At 39.6% G+C, this 26485-nt stretch overlaps 1 protein-coding gene across 2 annotated transcripts in view; it reads right to left on the bottom strand.

The window, feature by feature from the left end:
- Positions 1–24495, bottom strand: part of B4GALT1 (beta-1,4-galactosyltransferase 1) — a 76966-nt gene extending 52471 nt beyond the window's left edge. The window contains exon 1 of one of the 2 annotated variants that reach the window (XM_031938200.1): positions 23213–24495. In XM_031938200.1, coding sequence (XP_031794060.1) covers positions 23213–23582 — 370 coding nt within the window. In that variant the 5' untranslated portion in view covers positions 23583–24495. The remainder of the gene's footprint in view (positions 1–23212) is intronic. The other variant, XM_031938196.1, reaches the window with a different exon arrangement.
- Positions 24496–26485: the final 1990 nt, after the last annotated feature.

The following is a 26485-nucleotide window of genomic DNA, read 5'->3' as shown; positions in this document are numbered from 1 at the left end:
GTGAAGTCACACAAAACATATTAGCCATATTGCCCCTCTTTTTCCCCAAAGGCAAGAATAAAAAAGAGTTTTTACAAGTATGTTTCCATCTGCACTCAGATTTTATGAGTCCTCTCCCTGGGAATGGACAGCTTATTTCATCATGAGGTCTTTCAAAATTCTCAGTAGTCTTCAAAAGCCTCAAGTTAAACCAGATTCCTCAGTGTCTACATAATACCCCATGCTATTCCTATTTTCATGCCTTGATCTTTATTATTCTTGCTATTTTCCCTTCCTACAATCTTCTCTGTACAATTCTATCCATTCCACCTAAATATTACCTTTTCCATGAAATGACCTATTCTGTCATAGTCTCTCTGTTGTTTGGTCACTTTTTCAGTCATGTTCAACTCTTAGTCACTCAGTCTGGAGTTTTTGTGGCAAAAATACTGAGTAATTTGCCATCAACTTCTCCAGCTCATTTTACAGATGAGAAAACTGGGAAAAAACCCACAACACAAGGTTAAGTGACTTGTCCAGGACTACACAGCTAGTAAAAGTGTTTCAGGCCAGATGTGAACCAGGTAGATGAACCTTCCTGCCTTTAGGCTTGGCACCCTATCCACTATGTCACCTACCAGTAGTTTTACTACCAGTATAAAAAAAAATCACTTCATATGTAATGTCTACTTACATAAAGTAAAAACTGTCTAGAATGGATCTGATTTTATTGATTTTGTAATCCTACTCTATTCCTCCAAAAAAGTACTGGAACAGGCACACACACACACACACACATTAATGTAAGATGTTAAAAGTTAAATGGGCTATAATTTTGTTAAAACTGTTTTCATATCAACCATAATAGACTTGGCTCTTTTGGCAATTCAGTGATCCAAGGCAATTCCAATAAACTCTGGATGGAAAATGCTATCAGGAACCTGAATGTAGACTGAAGCATACTATTTTTACTTTTTTCCCCCTTCTATTTGTTTTTTTCTCGTGGTTTTTTCCCCTGTATTCTGATTTTTCTCTCCCAACATGACTCATATTGGAAATGTATAAAAAATGGAACATGTATAACTTCAATATACAAAAATGATTTCATAAAAGGGAATATATTTAATCCAAAGTGTATATTAAAACATTTTACAAAAAGTTCAATTGATAAATAAGATGGGATACATCAAGAAAACAGGAAGACCAGTGGTATTTTTTAAATGCACCCAAAAGAAAAAAGGCTAAAAAAGAAGAAGTGAAAACATGTACCTGCTCCTCACCCACCTGTCTTTACAGAGATGCCAGGAACTAAGGAGAGCGCAGTACACATTGGCATTTGCTGATTTTATTTAACTTCCTTTTCTTCTTTTTCTTTTAAAATATTTACAAGATAGCTCACTGGGTAAAAAATGGGATATTAGAAATGAAAATATATAACAAAGATATCACATAGAGATTTTAAAATGTAAGGTGGGAATTGACAACTTCCAGTGTTTTAGCTCAATGCATTTTCTCTATTCTCTTTTCCTTTAACGCACTAAACATCTCAATTTAATTCTCACTTGTTTCCTGGTCTCTATAACCCTGTTAAAATTTGAATATTTTTTGTACTTCTTCCTTTACTGTTATAAAGCAGCTCCACTTACTCACCTTAGGAAACACTTTTAGTTTTCTAGAATGACTTCTTTAAGTCAAAATGAGGTATGTGGAAAAATGTATAAATGTAAAAAAAAAAAAAAGTTCAAACAAATGAACAAACAAAAAAAAACAAAAACAAAAACAAAAACATGCATTACATTTTAGGAAAATATTAATTTTAGTTAAGCTATTTGTTAGTTGGCTTGTTTTATATGCTTGGTGACAGTTACGGAGTATTTTGAAGGTCATATATATTAATAAATTTCTATTAAAGATTTTCCTCTTGGATTGCAGTGTGTAGAGATGTTCAATTTTCCTTCAAATAACTATATAGGCATTATACTTCTAACCTCCCAAAGGCTGTCATCAGAATCCAAAGATAATATTTTTAAAATCCCAATTATGCCCAAACAAATGGCTATTTGCTATATTTTTTCACTTTTAAAAAATGTTCTAACAACATATTATTCTTCAATCATATAAAATCTTATTAGGATGTCTCACTCTAACAACACACAGTGGTGACCTTTTGTTCTCAAAACTTATGGCAGTTGACACAAGTTGTGGATCCTACTAGGCTGGAAAGGTTTTAAATAAATACCTACTGATGATTTATGTATGGAAAGAGAGCCTAAATTTGAGAAGCTCCCTCCTGGAAGGTTGTTCCTCAGGATAAATAATGAAAACCATCTACTAAGGTAGGGGTGTCATGGACCTTCCCTACTCCTGGCAGTCTGATGGAGTCTATGGAAATCTTTCCAAAGATCTTATTAGAAAATAAAGATGCAATTTACTTCCCATCAAATTCAGACTTCCTGAAGCACACCCTTGGAAAGGTAGGAGATGGGGTATATCAGCATATATCTGTGAACCCCAAGTTAAGAATTCTTAAAAGGAAAAGGACTGACTGCAATCTGTATCTGTAGAGAGTATTGGGGGAGCAGAAACTAGCATGGTAAATGATTGGTATGGTAAAATGGTAAAAAAAATATGTAAATAGAATATAGGCATACACATTTATACAATTATTTTGCTGCACAAGAAAAATCAGATCAAAAATGAGAAATAAAATTTAAGCAAACAACAACAAAAGAAGGGAAAATACTATGTTGTGGTCCATACTCAGTTCCCACAGTCCTCTCTCTGGGTGTAGATGACTTTTCATCACAAAATCATTGGAACTGGTCTGAATCATCTCATTGTTAGAGAGCCACGTCCATCAGAATTGATCATCATAATGTCTTGCTGGTTGCCGTGTATAATGATCTCCTGGTCCTGCTCATTTCACTTAGCATCAGTTCATGTAAGTCTCTCCAGGCGTCTCTGACATCATCCTGCTGGTCATTTCTTACAGAACAATAATATTCCATAATATTCATGTACTATAACTTATTTAGCCATTTTCCAATTAATGGGTATCCACTCAGTTTCCAGTTTCTTGCCACTACAAAAAGAGCTGCCACAAACACTTTTACACATGTGGGTCCCTTTCTCTTGTGAGGAGTATTCTACTGAGGAAACTACAAACCCTTAATTCATATTACCCATAATAGCCCAGGAAAGATATGGACTTTAGATATGGATAGAGAAAGAAAAAGATTCGGAACAATGAAATACAGGTCATTGGTAATGGGAATACCATGAAAATTAGCAATGATCTATTTTATACATTTCTCAAATTTTCTGTTTCATGGATCCCCATTTTTGCTTGAAACTTAGGGGTTTTAAGGAAATAAATTATGATTATCTCATGGTTTCTTATTATCAAAAAGACCATTGTATTTTTGGTGGAGAGAACTGATTACATTACTTCTAAAGCTCTAAAGTAGGGGGTTTTGACCATAAAATTTTTAAAATGCATATATATGTATATATAAGAATATATACATATTATACATACATATATATATACACTAATAGTCCCATTTAACATAATTGGTTCTCTTTGTAATCCTATGTATTTTATTCAATGCATTTAAAAATGTTATTCCAAGAAGGGCTCCATAGACTTCACCACAGTGATAAGGACATCTATGACATACAAACAATAAAGATCACTGCTCTAAGCCTCCTTTTAATGTCTTTTATTTATATATTTTGACTTTTTTCATCTTTTAAATTCTTCCAGTATTCCTCCTTCCTCTCAGCTATCCCCTACATCAAAGGATTTAAAAACAAAACACAAAACAGTAAAATGAATCAATCAATTTTTTTAAAAAATTGACATTATTTCCAATATTACATGACCACAAAAACAAATGCTATCCACTCTAATCTTTGCAAAAGAATAGGGGTAGAAATCTTTTCATCTTTTCCTCTTTGTTGTAAAGTTGGTTCTTTGTAATTTTACAACATTCATTCTTAATTGTTTTATGGTGACTGTTCTTTCCGTTTATGCTTCTATAGTCATCACGTCTATATAAGTCTCCCTGGATCTTCCTATTTCATAAAATAAATCTCTAAAACTGATTGGTGAAAACTTTCAGAAGGTATGGGGAAGTGAATCCATGTGGTTTCATTGAAACTTGTACCTTTTAAAATCATGTTTTACTATCAAATTATTAATGCCTAAAATACTAGGCAGTATAGCAATCTGGTGTCTAGAACTTCTGAGTCTTGGGGCTAATAATATTCATGCTATAAATTCACCAAACATTCCATAATATAATGCAAAGCATTGTGCTGGGAACTATAGGAGATTGAGAGAGTCTTTGCCCTCAAGAAACTTAGAATCTGTGTTGGCAGAAGAGGAAAGAGAGAGGGAGAAAAAAATCACAAATGTGTTGGTAGAAACTGAAATTTCTGTAGGTGGATAGAAATTTTTGTAAGCTCAGATATTTTTCTCCAGGTCTAAGCTTGCAAATAGGGTAACTTCACTGATGTATAAAAAAAGTTATCTAATGATCCTATCTATGAGTTTTTCTTTAGAAGCCCCAAACTGGAAAGGAATTTTCTCCTGCCTAAAGTAAATGATATTTAGGAGCTAGAAATATTGGACCCTTCTTTACAATTCCAATCTCTTAAAGAAGTGTGTGTGGAGATGAGGAGGAGGAGGAGGAGGAATTTAAATGACTTGGCTAAGGTTATAAAGGTGAGTAATTGGCTGCTAGAAACTATTATTTTCCCAAATTCCCCCCCCCCCCCAGTACTTCATATAGTGTTGTTGTTCAGTCGTGTCCAAATCTTCATGACTCATTTTGGGGTTTTCTTGGCAAAGATAGTGAAGTGGTTTGCCATTTCCTTGCCCAGATCGTTCTAGAGATGAGAAAACTGAGAAAAGGTTAAGTGACTTACTCAGTCACACAGAGAGCACAACTGAAGTCGGGTCAGTTTCGTTTCTCAGTTGAACCCCTCCTCTGGCTCGATGCCAGTGGGTAAAGATAATCAAGGAAGGGATCCACACCCTTCCTTTACATAGATTCTTTGTAAAAGTTTGTCAAATGATGCAAGAGCCGCCCTGAATCTAGGGATCTGGGGTTAGTTCATTCATCCAAAGCAACAAATGATTCATTGGGCTTTATAGCAGAGGAAACTTGAGGGGAGGGGGGTAGGGTCAGTAAAAGAGTTTTGCATCTGATGTCTTAAAAACAATTCAGTTCACTCTCTTGCACCTATTTTACTACAGGTCCAATTCATTGTCCATATACACTGTCTGTTCCAGATATATACTTGCTGTTGGACAAGTTGGACATGGAGTCCTTACAAGTGCATATTGAAAGATGGCCAGACATATTTCATCCATTTGGTTTTTCTTATGTGGTCAGGCCAAACTCCTTTGAATTATTCCTGATCTCATCCAGGAGGCCCTGCACCATCTTGGGTCTTGATGCAATCAGTATATCATCTATAACAGAAGAACTCCACTATCCACAGGAAATTCCTCCTTAATCTAGACTCTACAGTGGATCTCCATTAGATTTGTAAATATTAAAAGTTTTTCAAGGAATCCTAAATGAGTTTGGATGTATGGATGAGAGACACCTTGGATTGAATCATCCTTTTTGCTAACTCTAATAAATACAATGAGATATTTTCTACACATTCTAATAAATTTGTGAGATAGTAAAGATAGGGTTCATTTATAGAAAACTCTCATAAAGACTTTGTAGATTTAGGAGAGCATATAGCTATGTCACCTTTTAAAGGAATTAATAAAATCCACATCTTTGGTATTTTCCCCTCTTCTTCAAATATGTAGTATATCAGTTCTTCAATGACCTCACAATTTTATAATGAAAGAAAACAACATTCTTCAAGACATCATATTTAAAGAAAACAGATTTAGCACCTATGAACCATCAGAGTATAAAACTGAGCATGTTCTAGAATGATATTCAACTAAACAAAATGATAATCTTTTGAAGAAGGATCAAAAAAAATTGAAAGTACTATTTCTTTATGAGACAATGAACTATAGTGGATAGAGAGCCAATTGTGGATAGCTGGGTAGCACAATGGATAGAACATTTGTCTTTCAATCAGGAGGAGTGAACTCACTCCTCAAACACATACTAGTTGTAAGACCTTGGACAAGTCACTTATCCCTGATTGCCTCCTCCATTACCCTCTCAAAAATTAGCCATTTCCACCTACAGTAAGGAAGAGCCAGATTTAGCTCTTGTCACTCACTCAGCTAGCATTGTGACCATAAGCATGCCATTTAACCTCAATGTTTTAGGCCAGTGGTGTGAAATTCCAACAGAAGCAGGGACTACTAAACCATCCATAAGGATTCCTGTGGTCCACATATTAACCATTTAAAAATGTATTATCATCTAATATGTTTTACTGAATTTTTATTTATTTTGTTAAATGTTTCCCAATTACATTTTAGTTTGCTTCCTGCTTACTCAGGAATGTTGTGGTCTATAAGTTTGACACCTCAGCTACAGTCAAATTCCTAAGAATATCAATTTCAAAACTAAATCACTGGAAGAAATTTCTACATAGTGAAGGAGATGAGACAACTTACATGAATAAAATAATGGGTTCAAACAAAACCACCAAACATTATTTCTTTACCTAAATTTTTTACAAGCTAAAAAAAAAAATCCCATCAAAATCCCAGATAGAAGACCAGTCAGTCTGTGAATAAATCAAAATGTATTTGAATACAAATAAATATCCTACTTAGACAACTTTGAGTTTGGATAAAGGCAGAATAGCTTTGAGACTAGATCAATCCTTCAGTATATGTACTTCAGATTTTTGTTATATGCTTTAATATTGAGAAGTATCAACTGGTCACCTACTTCTGACAGGCAAAGCAAGGCAACAGGCATTTGTGCCTATTGTGTGCCAGACGCTGTGTTAAGTGCTAGGGATACATAGAAAGGCAAAAATAATTCAGGTCTTCAAGTACCACAGAATGTAATGTAGGAGGTGACAATGTGTGACAACTACATATGTGATCACAGTTAAGGAGCTGTAGTGAATAGAGACTAGGCATTGAGTCAGAAGATTCATCTTCCTGAGTTCAAATCTGATCTCTGACACTAGCTGTATGTCCCTGGTCAAATCACTTGGACCCTATGTACCTCAGTTTCCTCATCTGTAAAATGAGCTGGAAAAGGAAATGGCAAATCACATCAGCATCTTTGCCAAGAAAACCCTAAATCAAAGAGTTAGACATGACAGAACAACAAAAACATTCACAATTAAAGGAACTAGTATCAAGGGGGATTGTAAAAGGCTTCTTGTGGATTATAAGATTTAAATGAGACTTGCAGATGAGGAGGAAGAGCATTCTAGGAATGTTCTCTTTATCTTTGCTGAATAAACTTAACAGCACCTACCTAAGACTAGATGATGCTATGGATAGAGCGCTAGGCCTGGAGTAAGGAAGATCCGAGTTCAAATATAACCTTAGACACTGGGTGATCTGAGGTGCGAGTCATTTAAATTAATTTCAGTTTCTTTACCAGTAAAAGGGGGAATAAATATAATAGTACCCACTTCACAGGCTTGTTGAGAGAATTAAATGAGATAATATTTGTAAAGGGCTTTAACACAGTGATGGCACCATACATGCTTTTTCCCTTTCTCCTCTTTCCCTACATAAGAACTCAGCATATTGACTGATAATCTCAGGTTTATGAAGTTAAGAGAATCAAAGATTTAAAGCAGAAATAGACATAAGAGACCATGTAGGCCAATCTTTTCACTTCACAGAAAAGGAGAGGGACTTGCCCAAAATCACACAGTTAATTAGTGGCAGAGCTAGAATTCTGACTCCAAATGCAAAGCAACCTTTGTTTTCAAAGGCCTCATATTTTAATGGGGCAAAGATTTGGAAACCAAAAAAACAGAACATTATAAAAATTACAAGGAGAAAAAAATGCTTCACTTTAACTCTGTCTAATGACACTTGCAAAGCATGTTTTTAGCATTTATAAAGCACGATATGCCTTTTCATATGACTACCACAAAAACTCTCTGAGGTAATGGCAAGGCTGAGATTATCAAATTTACTTTACATATGAGGAAACTAAAGATCATGAGGGTTAGATGTCTAGCATAACATCATATGCCTATTAAGAAGTCCAGCCATGTTTCTCAAGTTCAAGATTACTAACTTGATCCATTGCTTTTTCCATTTAACTTTCAATTCCCAAAATAAGGCCAGTTCTCACCTAAATTGACAAGAAAAATTTCCACAAGTAGCAGAGACTGTGGATCTTCTATACCCCAAATCTGTCAGGGGAAAATTTCAAATTGACTTGTGACAGTTCCAAACAATTTTAGGTCCAGAGGCATGCACACATTTGAGAGTAACAGTAATAAGCCTAATTTAATCCTTCATGGATGTCTTACCATGGTTAACAAGATGATCCAGATGTCTGAAAGGACTACATGCTTGAAGAGCACAAGCTTTTTCTTGTTTCACCAAACTAGAAAGGTTTTAGATGTGGTCTTAGCAATGTAATGAAACTGTAGGTCAAAGAATAAGCTCAAGTACAGAGAGAGTTATCTAGCTTGGGCAGGTTGGTCACAGTGATCTGTGGAACATGAAAACAAAAAAAAATCCTCTACTGATGTGGAAAAATAGGGACATCGATGCAGTATTGGTAGAGTTGTGAACTGGTCCAGCCCTTCTGGACAATGATTTGGAACTATGCCCAAAGGACCATAAAATTACATGTACCATTTGACCCAGCAATCCCAAAGAGATAATAAAAAAGGGAAAAGGACCTATATATGCAAAAATAGTTATAACAGCTCTTCTTGTAGTGGCAAAAAATTGGAAATTGAGGGGATGCCCATCAATTGAGGGACTGTGGAAACAGTTGAACAAGTCATGTTATATGAATGTAATGTAATATTATTGTTCTATAAGAAATGATGAAAAACCTTTCAGGAAAAACCTGGGAAGACTTATATGAATTGATGCAAAGTGAAGTGAGCAGAATCAGAACGCTATACAAAGAGCAATACTGTAACAATGAACAATTGTTAAAAGACATTCTAATCAATACAATGATCCAAGACAATTGCAAAGGACTCATACTGAAAAAAGCTATCCACTTCCAGAGAAAGAACTGATGGACCTTGAGTGTAGATTGAAGCATTATCTTTTTTAACTTTATGTTTCTTGCCTTTTTTGGGTAACATGACTAATATGGAAATGTTTTGCATGACCTCACATGTATAATTGATATCAGATTGTTTGCCTTCTAAATGAGTGGGAAAGAATTTGAAATTCAAAAAATTTTAAAGGTTAAAAATCAAAATAATAAAATAACAAAAAGACCTCAAACTTATAGAGCCCCCCCTTTTTTTTCTGCAGAGAAGGTGGTGAGTGAAACAATGGATGTTCATGGCTCTTTAAACAGATTTCACTTTTTTCCACTTTAAATGTGAGCCCTTTTCCCAACCAAGAGTAAGTATGTTACTTATAGGAACTGAGCCACAGCTACATTAACATTCCTGCTATAAATAAAATCAGAAGACATAAGGAAATTGTAATTAAACAAAGGACAGCTCATAGATTATCTCCAGAGAGATGAGTAATGAAATGGTTTCATCATGTACCCAAAGGCAATGTAAAACAGCTTATCACAGGTCATCTTGCCTAACAGTGCTCATAATTAACAAAAGCAGAAAGACCACTAGAAATACAATTTCAGCTTATGTACTAGCATTTATTTTAAAGGATAGCAAACGGCAATTAATAACAATTTCTTATAAAATCCAAAACACAAAGTTTTCCTGTGCCTCAACATTCAATGATCAATGAAGATAGACAATGGATAATTAGCAAAAAAGAGGCTGGGAAACAAGTAAAATCTAAGAAATTAGAGCGTGTGTGTGTGTGTGTGTTCACTTCAGTTTTGGTAACTTTTTCAGCAAAGATACTGGAGTGATTTGCCATTTCCTTCTCCAGTCCACATTAGTGAAGTGACTTGACCAGGGTCACACAGCTACTAAGTGTCTGAAATTAGAAATTTAAGAAATTAAAGGCTAACAGCCTATAGATTACCACAGAACATGCAAGTATCAAATGACATCACAACAAAATTAACACTTTTATCAACAGACAGGAAATAACTTGTCATGGTAGCATAAGTAACAAGATTAAGAACTATGTAATTTCTCTGAACCTCATGACCTCTTATGCCTCTCTAAATCAGAAATTATGCACCTCAAGATAAAACAACTTCAGCTGTTTCCATGGCGTAGGGCACCCAAGAGAAAGTAAAAAACAAAAACAAATAACAAAACCCAAGAACTGACTCTCACTGGTTCTGAGGTCATTCAGCACCCTCCCCCATGACCCTTCCTCTCCTCCCTCCCTCTAGCATCAAGGCTGACCCACCAAACAAGACAGGCTAGCTAGAAAACCCACCCCCTTCCTCTCCTCCAGCCCCCACATCCATCTCTTTTCAGGGCTGTGGAGACCTCGGTCCTTCAGGAGTCCCCAGAAGGGTCCCACACCTGTATTGCAAAGCTCTGTCTGAACTACGAGGGTGGGGCCTAAGAAATAAGCAACCAAGGGAACAAGTCAAGATACCTGGACAGGTCACTGTGTATTTGACAGCTATGGGATACCCCACCTATGCTTGAGGGAAAGAGCATTGCTTCCAGAATAGCAGTTCTGATCTCTTCAAAGTCAAATGGAGCAAAGACCTAAGGTGTGTGAACTAATGAGAGGAGGCCGAGATCAAGCCCTAAATTAAATCATTTCAGAGAGAGATTGGAATCAAAAAGTATGCAAAAGGGGAAAATAAGGAAGGGAAGGGAGAAGACTAAAATTACCAAAGATTTCAGGAAGAAGAAAACTCAAAAACCTTCAACATCTTTGGCATCTACCTGTCCCCCAATTCTCACCTGTGTCTCCAAGAAGCTATGGCATGTATGATGGCCACACCCCAGTAAAACTATCTCAGCAGACGGGCTAAACCAGATTGAGAGTAACCAACAGGTCTCAAACCCATCAGTGAATTAGGGGGGTGTCCGCCCAAGCTTGTAAGGAATTCTCCTGGTGGGATAGGTGTTTAAGAATAATATAAGCAGCACTTAGACCTTGGTCAAACATCCAAGAAGCCAAGGTCATCCATTGAGGTGTCCTAGACTTGAGTTTGGTTTGGACTTCAAGACACAGGAAAAGTGTGAGACTGTCAACTTTATCTACTTTCTAAATTCAATTCACACATATATCAAGATGATATCACTGGATATCTTTGAAAAGGGAACAACAACTGCTCTTATAATGATTTTAATAGACTGCCTTGATTATGTTGATAATTCATATGTAATCTAATTGTTTATGGTCTGTTATTCATTTGGATGTTAGATATTGGAATTAGGGTATATATGGGTGTTTGGTTGTGGTTGATCAGTCCAATACAAATTCAAAAGATACAATCAAGATCAGGCACAAGTGGCCCATTAGACTATTTAGAATGGAAATAGCTCTGGCTTTTCCTTACTCACCTGTCGTTTATGTTTCTAAAATTCTGCTCTGCTCATGGAATACAGCATCTTTTTTGACACAGGGAACACCACACTAGACAGTCCTGTGCCAGTGTTTCCTATGTCTCAGTCATTATCAAAGTTCTTCAGAGATACCTTGAGTATCTTTTATACTGCTTTTTCTGATCTGCATGTACCATGTGTGAATTCTCCATAAACTAGTCTTTTAGGTATGAGTACATTTGGCATTCAAACTATGTGGCCAGCCCCCACTGTGACTGTGTTCTACAAATAAGGGTTGAATGCTCTGGCCAGTTCAGCTCTGGAAAGGATGTATCTTTAGTACCTTATCTTGCCAGGTAACCTTCAGAATCTGCTTGAGACAATTCAAGCGGAAATGATTAATTTCAAACACATACAACATATAACAATGAAGGAAGCATGGAGGCTTTGTAGTCTGGTATGCAGCTTGGTGGACACAAGGTCACATCTTGGAGTCTCTCAAATGTTGCTTCTGACATCTATTAGCAGCATGGGACAAGAACAGAGACCTTGGGCAAACCGTTTAATCTCTTAATTTGAGTTTCTTCATCCTATGAAATGAAGAATATAGCTTATCATTTAAAATTCTCTGGACCACTTCATCCACAAAACAAAATAGAGGGATTGTATCGGACATCATTTGTCGTCCTTCCTCCGATGCTGAGAGGCTCACAGGATTACAGATTTAGAGTGGGAGAAAGGAACCTTAAAGATGATCTAATCCAATCATCTCACTTTATAGAAAACTTGAAGGGAATGAAGGGTGGGGTATGCCCAAAATTACTTTTGTACTTAAATAAAAAGTATGAATAGAACTTACTTTTTAAAAAATTAAGTGCTCTGTAAAAGCATAAAAACTCCTTTGAGCTCCAGGGATTTTATCTTATACATCTTTCTATCAACCACACAGCTTTGAGCAAAGGAAACATTCAAATATACAAACCTTCAGTATTGAAACCATCTGCCTATAGAGTTTGTTGGCCTCCATAAATTTGTATCATATGGCTGACTCTTTGTGCCTATCATTAGTAAGGACAAAACGTCCTGAAAGAAAATCTGTGTCTACTCTTTGTTTAGATTATAAACTGGTGATGGAATGATAAGGAAGGGGAGGATAAGGTCTGAAAGAAGATTCTTGCAACTTGTGTTCCATCTGCCACCAGAGAGTGCAAGACTCCACAAAGAAATGAATGCTTTTCCATCATCTGAAACCAAATCTTGCACAGGGGACCTTTGAAAAAAGGTTTTGTCCCACAGACTTGCCAGATCCAGATCTTAAGCATCTTTGAATACTCTGGGTTCAGATACTTAAAAATAAAGAATGCTTATAACCTGGCTATTTAATCCACATAGTATCACAACAAAAAAAAGTGAAGTCAATTCTTCAGCAGAATTACAACTATGTTATTAGTATATCCTGAGGCAAATTACAGCACCCATTTTTTGGTCAGCAACTAAGAACAGTGATGACTATTTAAAAATGTATAAAGCATTCTTATCTTGCTGGCATAGAAAGAAAAAAAATAAAAAGAACAGGCTGAAGGGCTTAGTTTGCGGACTCCTAGTCCAAGGGCACCTTTTCACCCAAAAAAGGGTATATTGTTCAAAATAAATAACTTTCAAGAATGTCTAGTTCCTTAGCTGTATACATTGAGTTTCCCTTAAAAAGGATTCACACACACACACACACACACACACACACACACCCCCAAAAATCTACCACAGCAAACCAATCCCACTTAAAAGTAGTGTTACATTAATGTGGATGATTCTCAGTTGGTATTAAATATTTAGTTTGCAATTTAGTTGTCACACTATACTTGTTTTATCTAACATGTTTTGAGAAATTTACTTATTTCTACTAATCAGTTTTTATTTTTTTATTATATAAGTACATAAAAATTGAAAAAATAAACTGTCCTAGATAGAGCGATGGTCTCAGGATCAGCAAGACCCGGGGATCCAATTTCATTTAAGACATAGTACTATCAGCGTGACCTAAGTGAATCTCAGTGCTTCAACTAAATATGAAAGTCTCTGAAATACTGAACACTATGACATGCATTAGTTAAGAGAGTTCTCAATGGGAGAGTCCCTACCCCCACAAAGCCACAGGTTCAGACTAAAAAATTAAAATAAATCCACCCATAAATAATTTTAGCAGCAGTGAGGTGATGATTAAATAGTACCATCAAGTTTGTTCTATTAATTTGGGCTTTTTGTGTGTTTAAGAGAGAGAGGGCCAGACATCCACGCAATTTCAATCCAGGAATATAGATCGACAACTATAATTTCATAAAGACAGTGATGTGAAGTCCTTTGAGGTTAAGTGACTGTACCAAGGTAATATACCTAGTTAGGAATGACACAATGAATAACCTGCTTCCACATTTATTAGATAAGCACCCTTTCCCAAGTTCCTACATATTTCTAAACCTCAGATTATCGATGAGTAAAAAAGGATGCCTGTACCAGAAGATTAAAGTGAGGATCAAATGAAATAATATTTAGAAAGTTTCAAAAACTTTAAGTAATATGTAAAACAGAAACCATCCAACATACATTCCTTTCCTTCTTTTCATCTCCAAACCACTAGACAACAGGTCTTCCAATCTAAAAATGAAGCCTTTTGAGGCAAAAATTAGAAGGCCATAAAACCAACAGGAGTGTACTAATAATGCCAAACTACCAGATAGGGAGAGAGAGAGAGAAGTAGAAGGACACATTTTTAAGTTTAATTCATCATATTACTAATTTTTTTCATTACTTTAAGTCTAGACAATAAAAATAAATAAATCAAGCCTGGCTTTTATTAGTGGTCTTAAAGACTGTGTGAGAGGTAAATTCTTCAAGTACAACTAGTTCTCCCAAGCATAACCTGGAGGACATCCCTTTTCCTTACTCCTTTGATATCACTCCTTCCCATACTGTCCCCAAATAGACTCTCTCTTAGAATCACTCTTCCATGGTTATAATGCTTTTCTCAAAACAAGAATATTCACTGTCTCCCCCAACCTTTAAATAAACCTTCACAATACTCTCCTATCCCCTCAAGCTAGCTACTATCATGAAGTGTAATACATATTAGCTGGAACAAAGGAAAATAATTGAATTTATTGATACACCATGTATCATGTAATAGTATATCCTTTTGCTACAATCACAACTTTTATGCAATTTTACATGTAAATTCACATTCTTCATCATGAAACCCTTATTTATCACATGGGATATTAAGCATACCTTTGGTCATTTCTCAAATTTTAACCTTAATAACAGCTTCCTCCCAATCTAATGAAGCAGATTTATCTAAATTTCTTAATATTTCGTGGCATATGTCATAGTACTGCATCTCCATTTCAGGATTTTGGTAACACCAGATTATGCTTCTCAAAATATCAATATTATTTATCAAGAAACATGGAGCTGGTAGCTCCATGAGTGGAACACTGCAACTGGGATTCAATTCAGCCTCAGACACTTCCTAGTGACTCTAGACAAGTCATTTAACTTTTGACAATGCTTGACAAAATGGACCCAATGCAGAAGGGCATGGTAAAGCACTCTAGTATCTTTGCCAACAAAACCCCAAAAGAAGTCCAAAAGGGTCAGATATGATTGAAATGATTAACCAATAAAATTTATCAGAATTCATCATCCCCAAAAACATTTGTAGGAAGAATAATTTTCTTTAAAAGTATAATGGTGGTACAGTGGATAGAGCACCAGTCCTGAAGTCAGGAGGACCCGAGTTCAAATCTGCTCTCAGACACTAGCTGTGTGACCCTAGGCAAGTCACTTAACCCCAACTGCCTCAGCAAAAAAAAAAAAAAAAAAAAAAAAAAAAAAAAAAAAGTATAATGAAGATGCCTAAATTTTAAAGGTTCAAATGAACTCACAATGCCTTTAGAGTTGTCTTGAATGAAAGTTTCTTTTGTAAAAAATACTATCCCCTCTTTCCCCAATCTTCAATATTCTAATTTTAATATGGACTTGTCCATAATAAATTCTGTTGTTTTTCTTCAAAACAATGATCAGTAGCTGTTTTTTTTAAACAACTTCTCCAACTTAAAGAAACATTAGAGGAGCCAATAATTCCTTCTGCTGCCAGGTCCCTTGAATAGTCTCTGCTTATTTTCTGAGGATTAATTAGGCTGTTTCACAGTAAAAATAGTCTGTCAGTTCTTGGAATTGTTTTTCCTTTTTGATAAGAATGTTCCTCTGTGCTTCAGAGAAATGATTTTGTTTCATTGTAGGGTTGAATGATTCTTTCAATCTTCAACAAGCCAGCGGCTGCCCTATATCTCTCACAGTCACTGAAGTATACTTTTTTAAAAAAGTATTTTATTTTTCTAAATGCCCGGAAATATAGGTTTCAACATTCATTTTTGTAAGACTACCAGTCCTGAATTTTTCTCCCTTTCTCCCTCTTACCTGAGCACCATCTCCTGAAGTGTACTTTTAAGAGCTACAAGTTTTTACCTGTTTCGTTGAAGTAGCTAGCAACAATTTTTAAAAACCAGAATTAAAAACAAACTAAAGATGGCACACACATATTCAGTGTTATGGTAGAAAATCTAGCACTCAGTTGATGGATTATCAAAGGTGGTAAAACCAGTTTAATCCTTTGCATCTGATCAAGGTCAGAAAGATTCCACCAAGCATTGGTAGAAGCCCACAGACTTGAATTACTACAACAAAATGAAGCCATATCAGAATTGTCTGTTTCAACTTAATTTGCTGGTACTCTAACATCCCTTCATCTAAACTCAAAGCTCTCCATCATTTCCCTCCCGACTCTTTGCCATCTGACTTCTGACTAATCACTCAAATGAAGCTACTTTCACCCAAACTAAATTGACAAATCCAATGGTTTTTCCTCAATCTTCATCCTTGACCTCTCTGCAGCATAAAAGACCATTCTCTTCTTTCTAAAATTTAACATTATTGTTCTCTCTCAGTTCTTTACCAGGCACCTGTTTTAACGGATTTTTTCTATTTTCTCAGTTTCATTTGCTGGAGTAGACCTCTACAGGGAATTTCTTCTGGTTTTCTTTTCTCTGTCCTCTCTCATCAAGACTTTGTCAACCCCATGGCTGTAAACATCTCTCCAAGGATAACTCCCAGATATATAAATCCAGTCCCAGACTTCCTCCTAGGCTCTGGCCAGGGTGTCCTATAAGCAATTCAAACTCAAAATGTCAAAAACAAAACTCATTATTTTCACTGTACCCTTCCAATTTAGTCATAGGTTTATAATCATTTATTAAATGTCTATTGTGTGCTAGGGAAGCCAAGTGTTTTTAAAACCCCAATAGCTGTAAACATTTCTCCAAAGATGACTCGCAAAGCAATTTGAAACTAAGCTCAAAAAGTTATCAAATTGTGCATCCCCTTTGATCCAACAGTGTTTCTACTAGGCTTATATCCCAGAGGTATCTTAAAGGAGGGAAAGGGACCCACATGTGCAAAAATGTTTGTAGCAGCCCTTTTTGTAGTGGCAAGAAACTGGAAATTGAATGGATGCTCGCCAGTTGGAGAATGGCTGAATAAATTATGGTATATGGATATTATGGGATATTATTATTCTATAAAAAATGATCAGCAGGATGATTTCAGAGAGGCCTGGAGAGATTTACATGAACTGATGCTAAGTGAAATGAGCAGGATCAGGAGATCATTATACACGGCAACAACAAGATTATAGAGTAACCAATTCTGATAGACGTGGCTCTCTTCAATAATGAGAAGATTCAGGCCAGTTCTTTTGTGATGAAGAGTCATCTACACCCAGAGAGAGACTGTAGGGACTGAGGGTAGATCACAATACAGCATTTTCATTTCTTTTGTTGTTGTTTGCTTGAATTTTTTTTTCATTTTTTCCTTTTTTGATCTAATTTTTCTTGTGCAGCAAGAAAATTTTATAAATATGGCTGCCTATATTGGATTTGCATACATTTTTACCATGTTCAATATACGTTGGATTACTTGCCATCTAGGGGAAGGGGTGGAGGGAAGTGGGGGAAATTAAAACACAAGGTTTTGCAAGGGAAATGGTGAAAACTTATCCTTATATATGTTTTGAAAATAAAAAGCTTCAATAAATAAAATAAATTTATTTTAAAAAAGATGACTCCCAGAAATATAAATCCAGCCCCAAGCTTCCTCCCAAACTCTGGCCAAGATGTTCTATAACCAATTCAAACTCAAAACATCCAAAACAGAACTCATTATCTTCATTGCACCTTTCTAATTTTGTCAGAAGTTTATAATCATTTATTAAATATCTATTCTGTGCTAGGGAAGCCAAGTGTTGAAGAAGGCCTGGAATCTGATGGACTCATTTTCTTGAGTTCAAATCTGACCTCAAATAATAGCTGTGTAACCTTGGGGGCAATTCACTTATCTCTTTTTGCCTCAGTTTCCACATCTATAAAAAAGGAAATGGCAAACCACTCTAGTAACTACGCTAAGAAAACTCCAAATAAGTCAAGACTGGATGATGATGAAGATAACATGGGCCAGGGACTGATACAAAAAAAAGCAAAAGACAATCTCTGCCCTAGAGGAGAGTTCACAAGGAAAGTGGGGAGACAACATGCAAATAAATATGTACAAATAAACTACATACAGGATATATTTCGGCAGAGGGAAGGCTCTAGAATTAAGAGACATTGCAAAAGGCTTGTTTTATGGAAGGTGGATTTTACTGAGCTCGAATGGAAGTCTGGGAAATAGGATTGATGAAGAGGGAGTGCATTCCAGGCCAGGAGATCAGTCAGAGAAAATGCCCAGAGAATAGAAATGTTAAGGAAACAGCAAGGAGCTCCGAATTACTGGATCAAAGAGCTTGGGGGGGGGGGGGGATGTTGTTGTAAAGTAAAATGGGGAAAAAAAGTAAGAGGTGGCTAGATTAAAAAAGACTTTGAAATGTCAAATAGTTGGTGCTTAATAAATGTTTGCTGATTGACTTGATCTTATTTCTATTTACACAAAAACTCCAGTGTTTGACCCTATTCACATCCTCTCACTACTTTAATAGCCTTCTAATTAATCTCTCCATCTCAAGGTCTTTACCTTCAGCTGTCAAAATTATTTTCCTAAATCACAGATCTTAACTGTTGTCACTATCCTACTCAAAAAAGTCCAGTTCTGTCCAATTGTCCATAGGGAAAAATATATTTTAGCTTTTAGGACCCTTCATAATTCAGTCTCAATCTACTTTTCTAGATTTACTATTTTTTTTAAAATTATAAACAAAGTGACCTTCTTGCTGTTCCTTGCACAGACTCTCTTATCTCTTCTCCATGTCATCACTTGGTTCCCTATAACTAGAATATTCTGTTGCTTCCCCTCTACCTTTCAGAAAAGCCTTTACTCCCTTCAAGATTCAGCTCAAATTCTCCCCCCTTTTATCTATGAAACTTTTCAATTCCCCTCATGCTGCTAGTTTCTTAGCTCTCCAGACTACCCAATTTTTACCTTGTATAAACTATGTACAATTATTCCTGCATAATATTATCTCCCCTGATAGAATGTCAACTCTCCAAAGAGAAAGCCTTCCACATTTCTATTTTTGTATCCCTACAGCCTAGTATAATGCTCCGAATAGGAGGGTTCTAAATAAATCTTAAGTAATATAGAATTTGGTATGCTCTGTAAGACAGTTACTGAGTCAATTTTCTTTGCTCAAATAACTTGTTTCAAGGAAGGGTTTAACTGGAGACAGGGAACATGAGGAGGGGAAATGAGAAATGATAATTCTAAAAATAAAATGGCAATAATATATTTTTTAAAGATTCAGTAAATTTTTTAAAAGGGAAAAATAAGAAAAGGGCAAGTTTCTCACATAATGGGGTAGCAACGTGACATTAACTAGTAGACTGAGGCTTTGGCCAGACAGGACATGATAGAAAGATTGTATTGGCTATCTTGTCAGGGAAAGGAATTATAAGAAGTGAAAAAAGCCACAACAAACCCCACGGATGGTTTCTCCCACCAACCTCAAAACCACCCCACAAGGTATCAACCAACATCTGCCTTACTTCACAACTATATGAATCCATGACATTTAGTACAAAGACAAGAATTTTTATTAGCCTACAACACAAAAAGGCAAACATCTAAAACCACATGAAGCTTGTTTAAAATCCTTCAAATGAATAAAAATTAGAAACTTCTCAAAGAAACATAATACTTCTATCCCCTTATCCAAGAATGCTTAGAGTGAGCCTAAATGAAACAATTTAATTGCATAAATTTTGAACAAGTTCTTGTCTGTCACACAAAGACAATTTATTGTAGTGCATACAATCTTTCCAGAGAGTGATTAAGTTTCCAAATTCTCTTGAGTTAGAAAATAAGTAAAAAATGATCACAAAAAATGTAGTAATTAGAAAAAAATTCTTAGGAAAAAATTCTTTAACTATACCAATCCACCTGAAAATAGCATTTTAACAGTAGTGTTCCTATTTCAATCAAAATTATACAGTAATCTGTTCCCTTGTTCTCAAATAATTATTTTGGCAATATTTCCAACGTAGTTCTATACAACACTCAAAATTGAATTTTTAAAAAGTTATATACTATTCATTCAAAAGTCCTGGCTTCATTCTGTCTTTCTCCTCCTCATCCAATCCTCCTATAAAAGTTGCTCAATTCTCAAAATTCTTTTACTTGCCAAAAATCCTGCGAACTGGAATTCAGTGGTTCAAGAGAAGTACCTGATTGTATGGATTTGTTTGTTTGTCTGCTTTAAGCTTTTTGGATCTGCTTTAGGCAGATCTAATAATTAAGTTATAACGTTTTCAGTGAAGTCTGAAGACAACCTTTCTTTACCATAACAACAGCAGACATTTTCATAGGGTAGACTCTAATGTTCTCAATAGATTGTCAACATCTCAGTGAGATATTTTTATTTCTAAATTTAATGATAGAGAAATTGAGATCCATGGGGTGACTGGCCCAAACTCACAAGCAAGAATGTTAAGAAAAGTAGGCTAGGGCACTTCGTATACACCATTTGCCAATGTAAAATAATCAGGCCGGGACCTTCCCTAGACACACAGAAAAGTATCACAGTGATTACAGAAAGAAAAAAAAAAAAAAAAAAAAGTTGAGCAACAGCTTTCTGGAAGCCCTATTATGAAGTAACAAGTTTCCGGAAGATCTTTTGGAATGTGGCTTATAAGATGCCCCTGAAACGCTCAAAAAACTTTTTTTTTTTTTTAATTTGGATAGAGAAAATGAAAACTGCAAGAAAACACAGCCAAGCTAAGCCCCTTTACTGAACCACTCTTTTTCTTAGGGGCGGTCAATGAAAAGTCTAGGTAAATCAAAAGAATTTCAACTACTTTATCAGTAATTTCTGAACAAACATGAATGCCCAGGTGATTCAGACTTCAATCTATCGTAGACTGCTGGATTTCCCTTTAAAAAAAAAAATCAGCTCAAGATCTCTGAGATACTTTTCCTTCCTTCTTAAAAGATTTAAGGTCTAGGAGAGGGGGATGAGAAGGGGAGAGATATGGGAGAGATATGAGAGAGAGAAAGAGAGGAAAAGAGAGAGAGAGAGAGAGAGAGAGAGAGAGAGAAAGAGAGGGAGAGAGAGAGAGAGAGAGAGAGAGAGAGAGAGAGAGAGAGAGAGGAGAAGGAAGAGGAAGAGGAGAAGGAGAAGGAGGAAGAGGAAGAAGAATTAGAATTAGAATTAGAAGAAGAATTAGAATTAGAAGAAGAACTAGAAGAAGAAGAACTAGAAGAAGAAGAATTAGAAGAAGAAGAAGAAGAAAGAAGAAAGAAGAAAGAAGAAAGAAGAAAGAGAAGGAGAAGGAGAAGGAGAAGGAGAAGGAGAAGGAGAAGGAGAAGGAGAAGGAGAAGGAGAAGGAGAAGGAGAAGGAGAAGGAGAAGGAGAAGGAGAAGGAGAAGGAGAAGGAGAAGGAGAAGGAGAAGGAGAAGGAGAAGGAGAAGGAGAAGGAGAAAGAAGAAGAAGAAGAAGAAGAAGAAGAAGAAGAAGAAGAAGAAAAAGAAGAAGAAGAAGAAGAAGAAATGGGAGGCAGAGGCAGAGGGACAGAAGAAGACAGAGACTGAGAGGGAGGAGAAAGAAGGAGGAAGACGGAAAGAGGCAGAGAGGAGACAAGGAGACAGAGAGACAGTATCAGAGAGAGATGTCCCAGCCACATTGTAGTACTTTACTAATACAATTCCGTTGCTTGATTTACTATCCTCGGGGAAGGGCCCTGGTATTTCCGAGAGTGGGCAAAACAATAACAAAAACAAAAAACACCAAAAACCGACTAAAAAAAAAATTTTAAACCCTGAACCAGCAGCCTTGGGATGTCACACTTAACAGAAGGAACTCAAGAAATCGACGGAAAAGAAACTTGCTGAGAAGAAACCAGGGTTATATCGCGGAGCCTTGCAGCCAGAATCGAAGATGTCTATCTCCACACTGTCAACCTCCACTACACATAGTCACACGTATACACGCGAAACTTGAAAACGGAGGGCGGTGGAAGCAAGAATCAAGGGGGAAGCCTTGCAGCTAGGGCTGAAGTTATGTCTGAACATCGCCTCCGACACACACACACATGCACACACGCGCCCGCACACGCCCGCACGCACCGTCTGTCTCTCTGTGTCACACTCCTACCAACAGGGAAAAGGATGCACGTAACAGGACGAGGGGAGCCTTGCAGCCAGCTTTTCAGTCGTGCCCCTATTGCATTCCCTGAATGTCTGTCTGTCTGACACACACACGCGCGAGAAACTCAACAACGGAGGAAGGAAAGGGATGGGACGGGCAGTCAGAGCGTAGAATGGAGTTTCGCAGCCGGGATCAGAGTTATGTGGGGAAATTATCTCTCTGTCTCTGTCTGTCTGTCTGTCTCTGTCTGTCTCTCTCTCTCTGTCTGTCTCTCTGTCTCTGTCTGTCTCTGTCTCTGTCTCTCTCTCTCTCTCTCTCTCTGTCTCTGTCTGTCTCTCTCTGTCTCTGTCTCTCTGTCTCTGTCTCTCTGTCTCTGTCTCTGTCTGTCTGTCTCTGTCTGTCTCTCTGTCTCTGTCTGTCTCTGTCTCTCTGTCTCTGTCTCTCTGTCTCTCTCTCTTTCTGTCTGTCTCTCTGTCTCTGTCTATCTCTGTCTCTCTCTCTCTGTCTCTCTGTCTCTGTCTGTCTGTCTCTCTGTCTCTGTCTCTCTCCCTGTCTCTGTCTCTTTCACACACACACACACACACACACACACACACACACACACGAGAAAATCCGGAGAACCAACGGAAGAGAAAAGGGATCGGCAGAAACAAGGCTTCTAGAGGCTTCACAGCCGGCACACAATGCGCTCTGCACATTGCCCCCGATCACGCGCCCACACACACACCATACACATGCCCCGCCCGCCCCCAGACAGCGGGGCAGAGAGCTTCCTTTGCTTCCATTCCGAGCCGGGCCGAGCGGAGCCGCCGACCCGGGCAGAAGGACTAACAGCCTCCCTCCTCTCTCCCCCCGCGCCCCGGGCCGGGACTTTCCCCGACGGCCCCTGCTAGCTGGGGCCGCGGCTTCCCGGGCTCGCCGCTGGTTTTCGCCGTGAGGAGAGAGGCTGCGGGTCCTGAGGAGAACGCCGGAGGGAGGGCGGGGGGAGGAGGCGCTCACCCAGCAGCGGCGAGGGGTCCGGGCAGCTGGGCGGCAGCAGCTCGACTTTGCCGGGCGGCCCGGTCTCCGTGGTCTCCGTGGCCTCCTCGGGCAGCGGCGCTTGGTCTCGGGCCGGCTTCTCCAAAACTGCCGCCGCCGAGGTGGCCGGCGCCTCCCTGGCGACCTCAGTCATGGTCATGGGCGCGGAGCTGCGCCCCTCCTGGCTCTGCTGGTGCTTGGAGAAGAGCTGCAGGACGTCGAAATCCCGGCCCGACAAGTAGTAGAAGAGCGTGACGAGGAGATGCAGGGCGCAGAAAACCACGAGCAGCCGGCAAGCCTTCTGCAGGGACTTGCCCGGCATGGCCATGCTCCCGAGCAGCTGCTCCTTCATCCTGACGCGACCCCCGCCCCTCCCCCCTTCCTAAAACCGGGGCCGGCAGCTTGGAGCCGCCGGCGAGGACTGGCCAGGACGGGTGGGAGCGCCGCGGCCGCCAGGCTCGCCGGGGAGGAGGTTCCCGCTCTCTGCCGCCCGGGCCCCGCGAGTACCCGAGCGGAGGGAGGAGGAGGAGGAGCCGCGGGGGAGGGGCGAGACTACTCCGGAGCCCGGCGCTTCCTCCGGAGGAGGAGGCAGAGGAACTAGAGCCTGTGGGGCGGGCGGGGCCGGGGAGAGGGGCGGAGCACGGGAGGGGACGGCTCGGGAGGCCTTCTCTCCCCACCTCTTCGCAAGGAAAAACTACAATTGAGGGGGGCTCCGTCGCCGCAGCTCCCAGGGCTCCTGGGGGCGTGGGTGGATGCCCCGGGTCTGGTCCCCGAGTCAATAAACATTTATTAAACACCTGCTGTTTGCCGGGCTGGGGCTAAATGTCGTCGGGATGCGACGGCGTCAGCCCATTGGTCGTTTACAGTTTTATCCTGCTTGTAGCTAGCTTGTACCCGGCCGTTACGGGGTTTAAACTTGCGTTCCTCAAGAGCAGGGACTGTCTTTTTCAAGTCTGGATCCCCAGCGGTTAGTTACTGTACTTGACACGTTTGCTGACGAAAGCAAAAGACGGTCCCGGATTTCAAGGAGCTCACATTCTGACCAAGAGACTTGCACACAAACTAGGAAGATGCGGGATAGGCTGGGCATGACCCGCAGGAGGAAGGCACTAATGGGCATCCGGAAAGGCTTCCGGCAAAATACCGGACTTTTGAGCTGGGACCCAACGGAAGACGGGAGATAAGAGTATTGGGAGAGGGGGGCAGGGGAGATTCGAGTGAGAAAGCTGGTTGTGAAGAACTTGCGTACCCACAGAAGATCTCAGATTTGATCCTCGAGGCAACAGAGAGGCAATGGAGTGTTCTGAGTTGGGGAGGGGGACGCTGACAGGGTCGCACAGCGTGCGGCGCTTGGGGAAGATCCTGTTAAAGACTTGGGAGCGAGGAGACACTTGGGGCACTTGAGTTACTCTGGGTGCGAGATGAAGAGAACGTTGCCAGAGGGAAGGGGAAGTTGTGTGCGCCGGCGGCTGTGCTTGGCCGGGCGCTGCTCTGAAGTTACGGGCGGGTGTGTGTGCGTCCGTGCCCCGCGGTCCCTCATCTCGTCCCGTTAGAACTGGTACAGCGCCGCCGTCCCTGCCTCCCTGGCCCGTCCCGCTTTTGCTTTCCTATTGTCTGCTCGGCACAACTGCAGCCTTCGCTACGGCGCCCGCGCTTGACGGGGAGCCCAGGAGCAACTTCGGGGCCCGGCGCTGCGGGCGCTTTTTAGGGTTCCTTGGCTCCCCCCTTCCTTCTCTTCCCTGGCCCCTGTCCATCTTCCGAGGCGGCGTGCCTTCCCTAAAGTTAAAAAAAAAACCCAGCTTGAGCTCGATTAGTTTCCTTCCTCTCTGGCCTGGGCGGAGAGAGGAAGGAGGTAGCTAACCAGAGGGGCGAGGGTTTGGGCCGCGCTGCGCCGGGGGAAAGCAGAAGGAGGGGCCCCTTGCTGGGCAGCCAGGAAGCTTGCCGAGCCGCAGTGAGGCCGGCCTGGTAAGGAAGGCCACTCAAACAGGCCGGCCCTGATTCCTCGCTAGTACTTTATCGTGTTTGGGTCCTAAAGAGAAAAACCAAACTCTACTTAGGCCGGGCCTGGGAATCCCTAGGAAACTCCACCGCGGGCGGGAAGATAATCCCCTGGTCCTAGCCAGTAAGTTCCAGTTCCGCTGGTCAATGTGGAGCATTAACCCCGGGGAAACTCTCACAAGTGAGAGGGGGAAAGAGAAGTGTTGTTGTTGTTGTTCCTATCGTGTAGCATTTATGTACTACTTTAACGCTTACAAACCTGTCTGATCACATTCTCATGACGTGGGCAGAACTGGACCTGAATCTGACTTCCTCTCTACCATCAGATATTCAGCCAGGAAGAAGAACGCTTCTAAGTCTTTGCAGAGAATGGGGGAAATGCTCCCACCACATTTGGTCCCTTTTCCTCTTCAGGCTTCCCTGTGGATAGTTAGTCCTACAGCTAGATGATCTCAGGGCCTACATATTCCCTATAAAACTTTTCCAATGAATCTAGTTTTGATGTGCTTTTTTCAAAAGTCGAGGAAGGACTGGGAAAGAAAGCAGAATGAGTCCTCTAAGTTCCTTTTGTTTAAGTTTCTTGGAGGCAAACACCAGTCCCGGTCTCTCCCCTTCTCCCCTCACCCAAGGTGGGGAACACTCTGATTCAGAATGATGCGGGGGGAAAGATTCCAATCTTTGATTCCCAACCCCCCCTAGCTAATGTAAATTACCCTTTGACTCACAAACCCTGGTCCCTTTGAATTCCAATAGAAGGTCCGGACCTGTCCCAGCCCCACCCGGATCTGAGCCAACTCTGGGGCTACACCCCAAAGCCCCTCGAGCTAAGTCTCCCACTTAAAAGGACCACACTGGGAACCCCTCTTTGCAGAGATTCCAAACATGGTCACCATGTGAGGACCCTCTGTCCACTGGACCCTCTGTTCAGTGCCCTCTTTATCTTTACCTTCACCTATCTCCTACTTCTAAACTCAATAATAAACCTCTTTTATTAATCTAGCTCTCTGGGCCAATAAATGCTTTTATTGGGAATCCGCGCAGCTTTTAGGCCTCATGTACCGCCGTATCCTTGCGCCGAATCTAAGGGGGTTGCAGGGGAACTCTGTTTGACTCCCTGTACCCCAAACCTGCCACTAGACCTAACTAAACCCTAATTTCATTTAGGTATCCCAAATGTAGACCTCAATACATGTGGTCTACACCTCAACATTCGGTTCCTGACCTCAACAAGAAGAGTAACAGACAGTTCCAGTCTCT

Source organism: Sarcophilus harrisii, chromosome 1 (genome assembly GCF_902635505.1).
Source record: "Sarcophilus harrisii chromosome 1, mSarHar1.11, whole genome shotgun sequence".
Taxonomy (NCBI): domain Eukaryota; kingdom Metazoa; phylum Chordata; class Mammalia; order Dasyuromorphia; family Dasyuridae; genus Sarcophilus; species Sarcophilus harrisii.
This window is presented reverse-complemented; position numbering and strand designations above follow the sequence as displayed.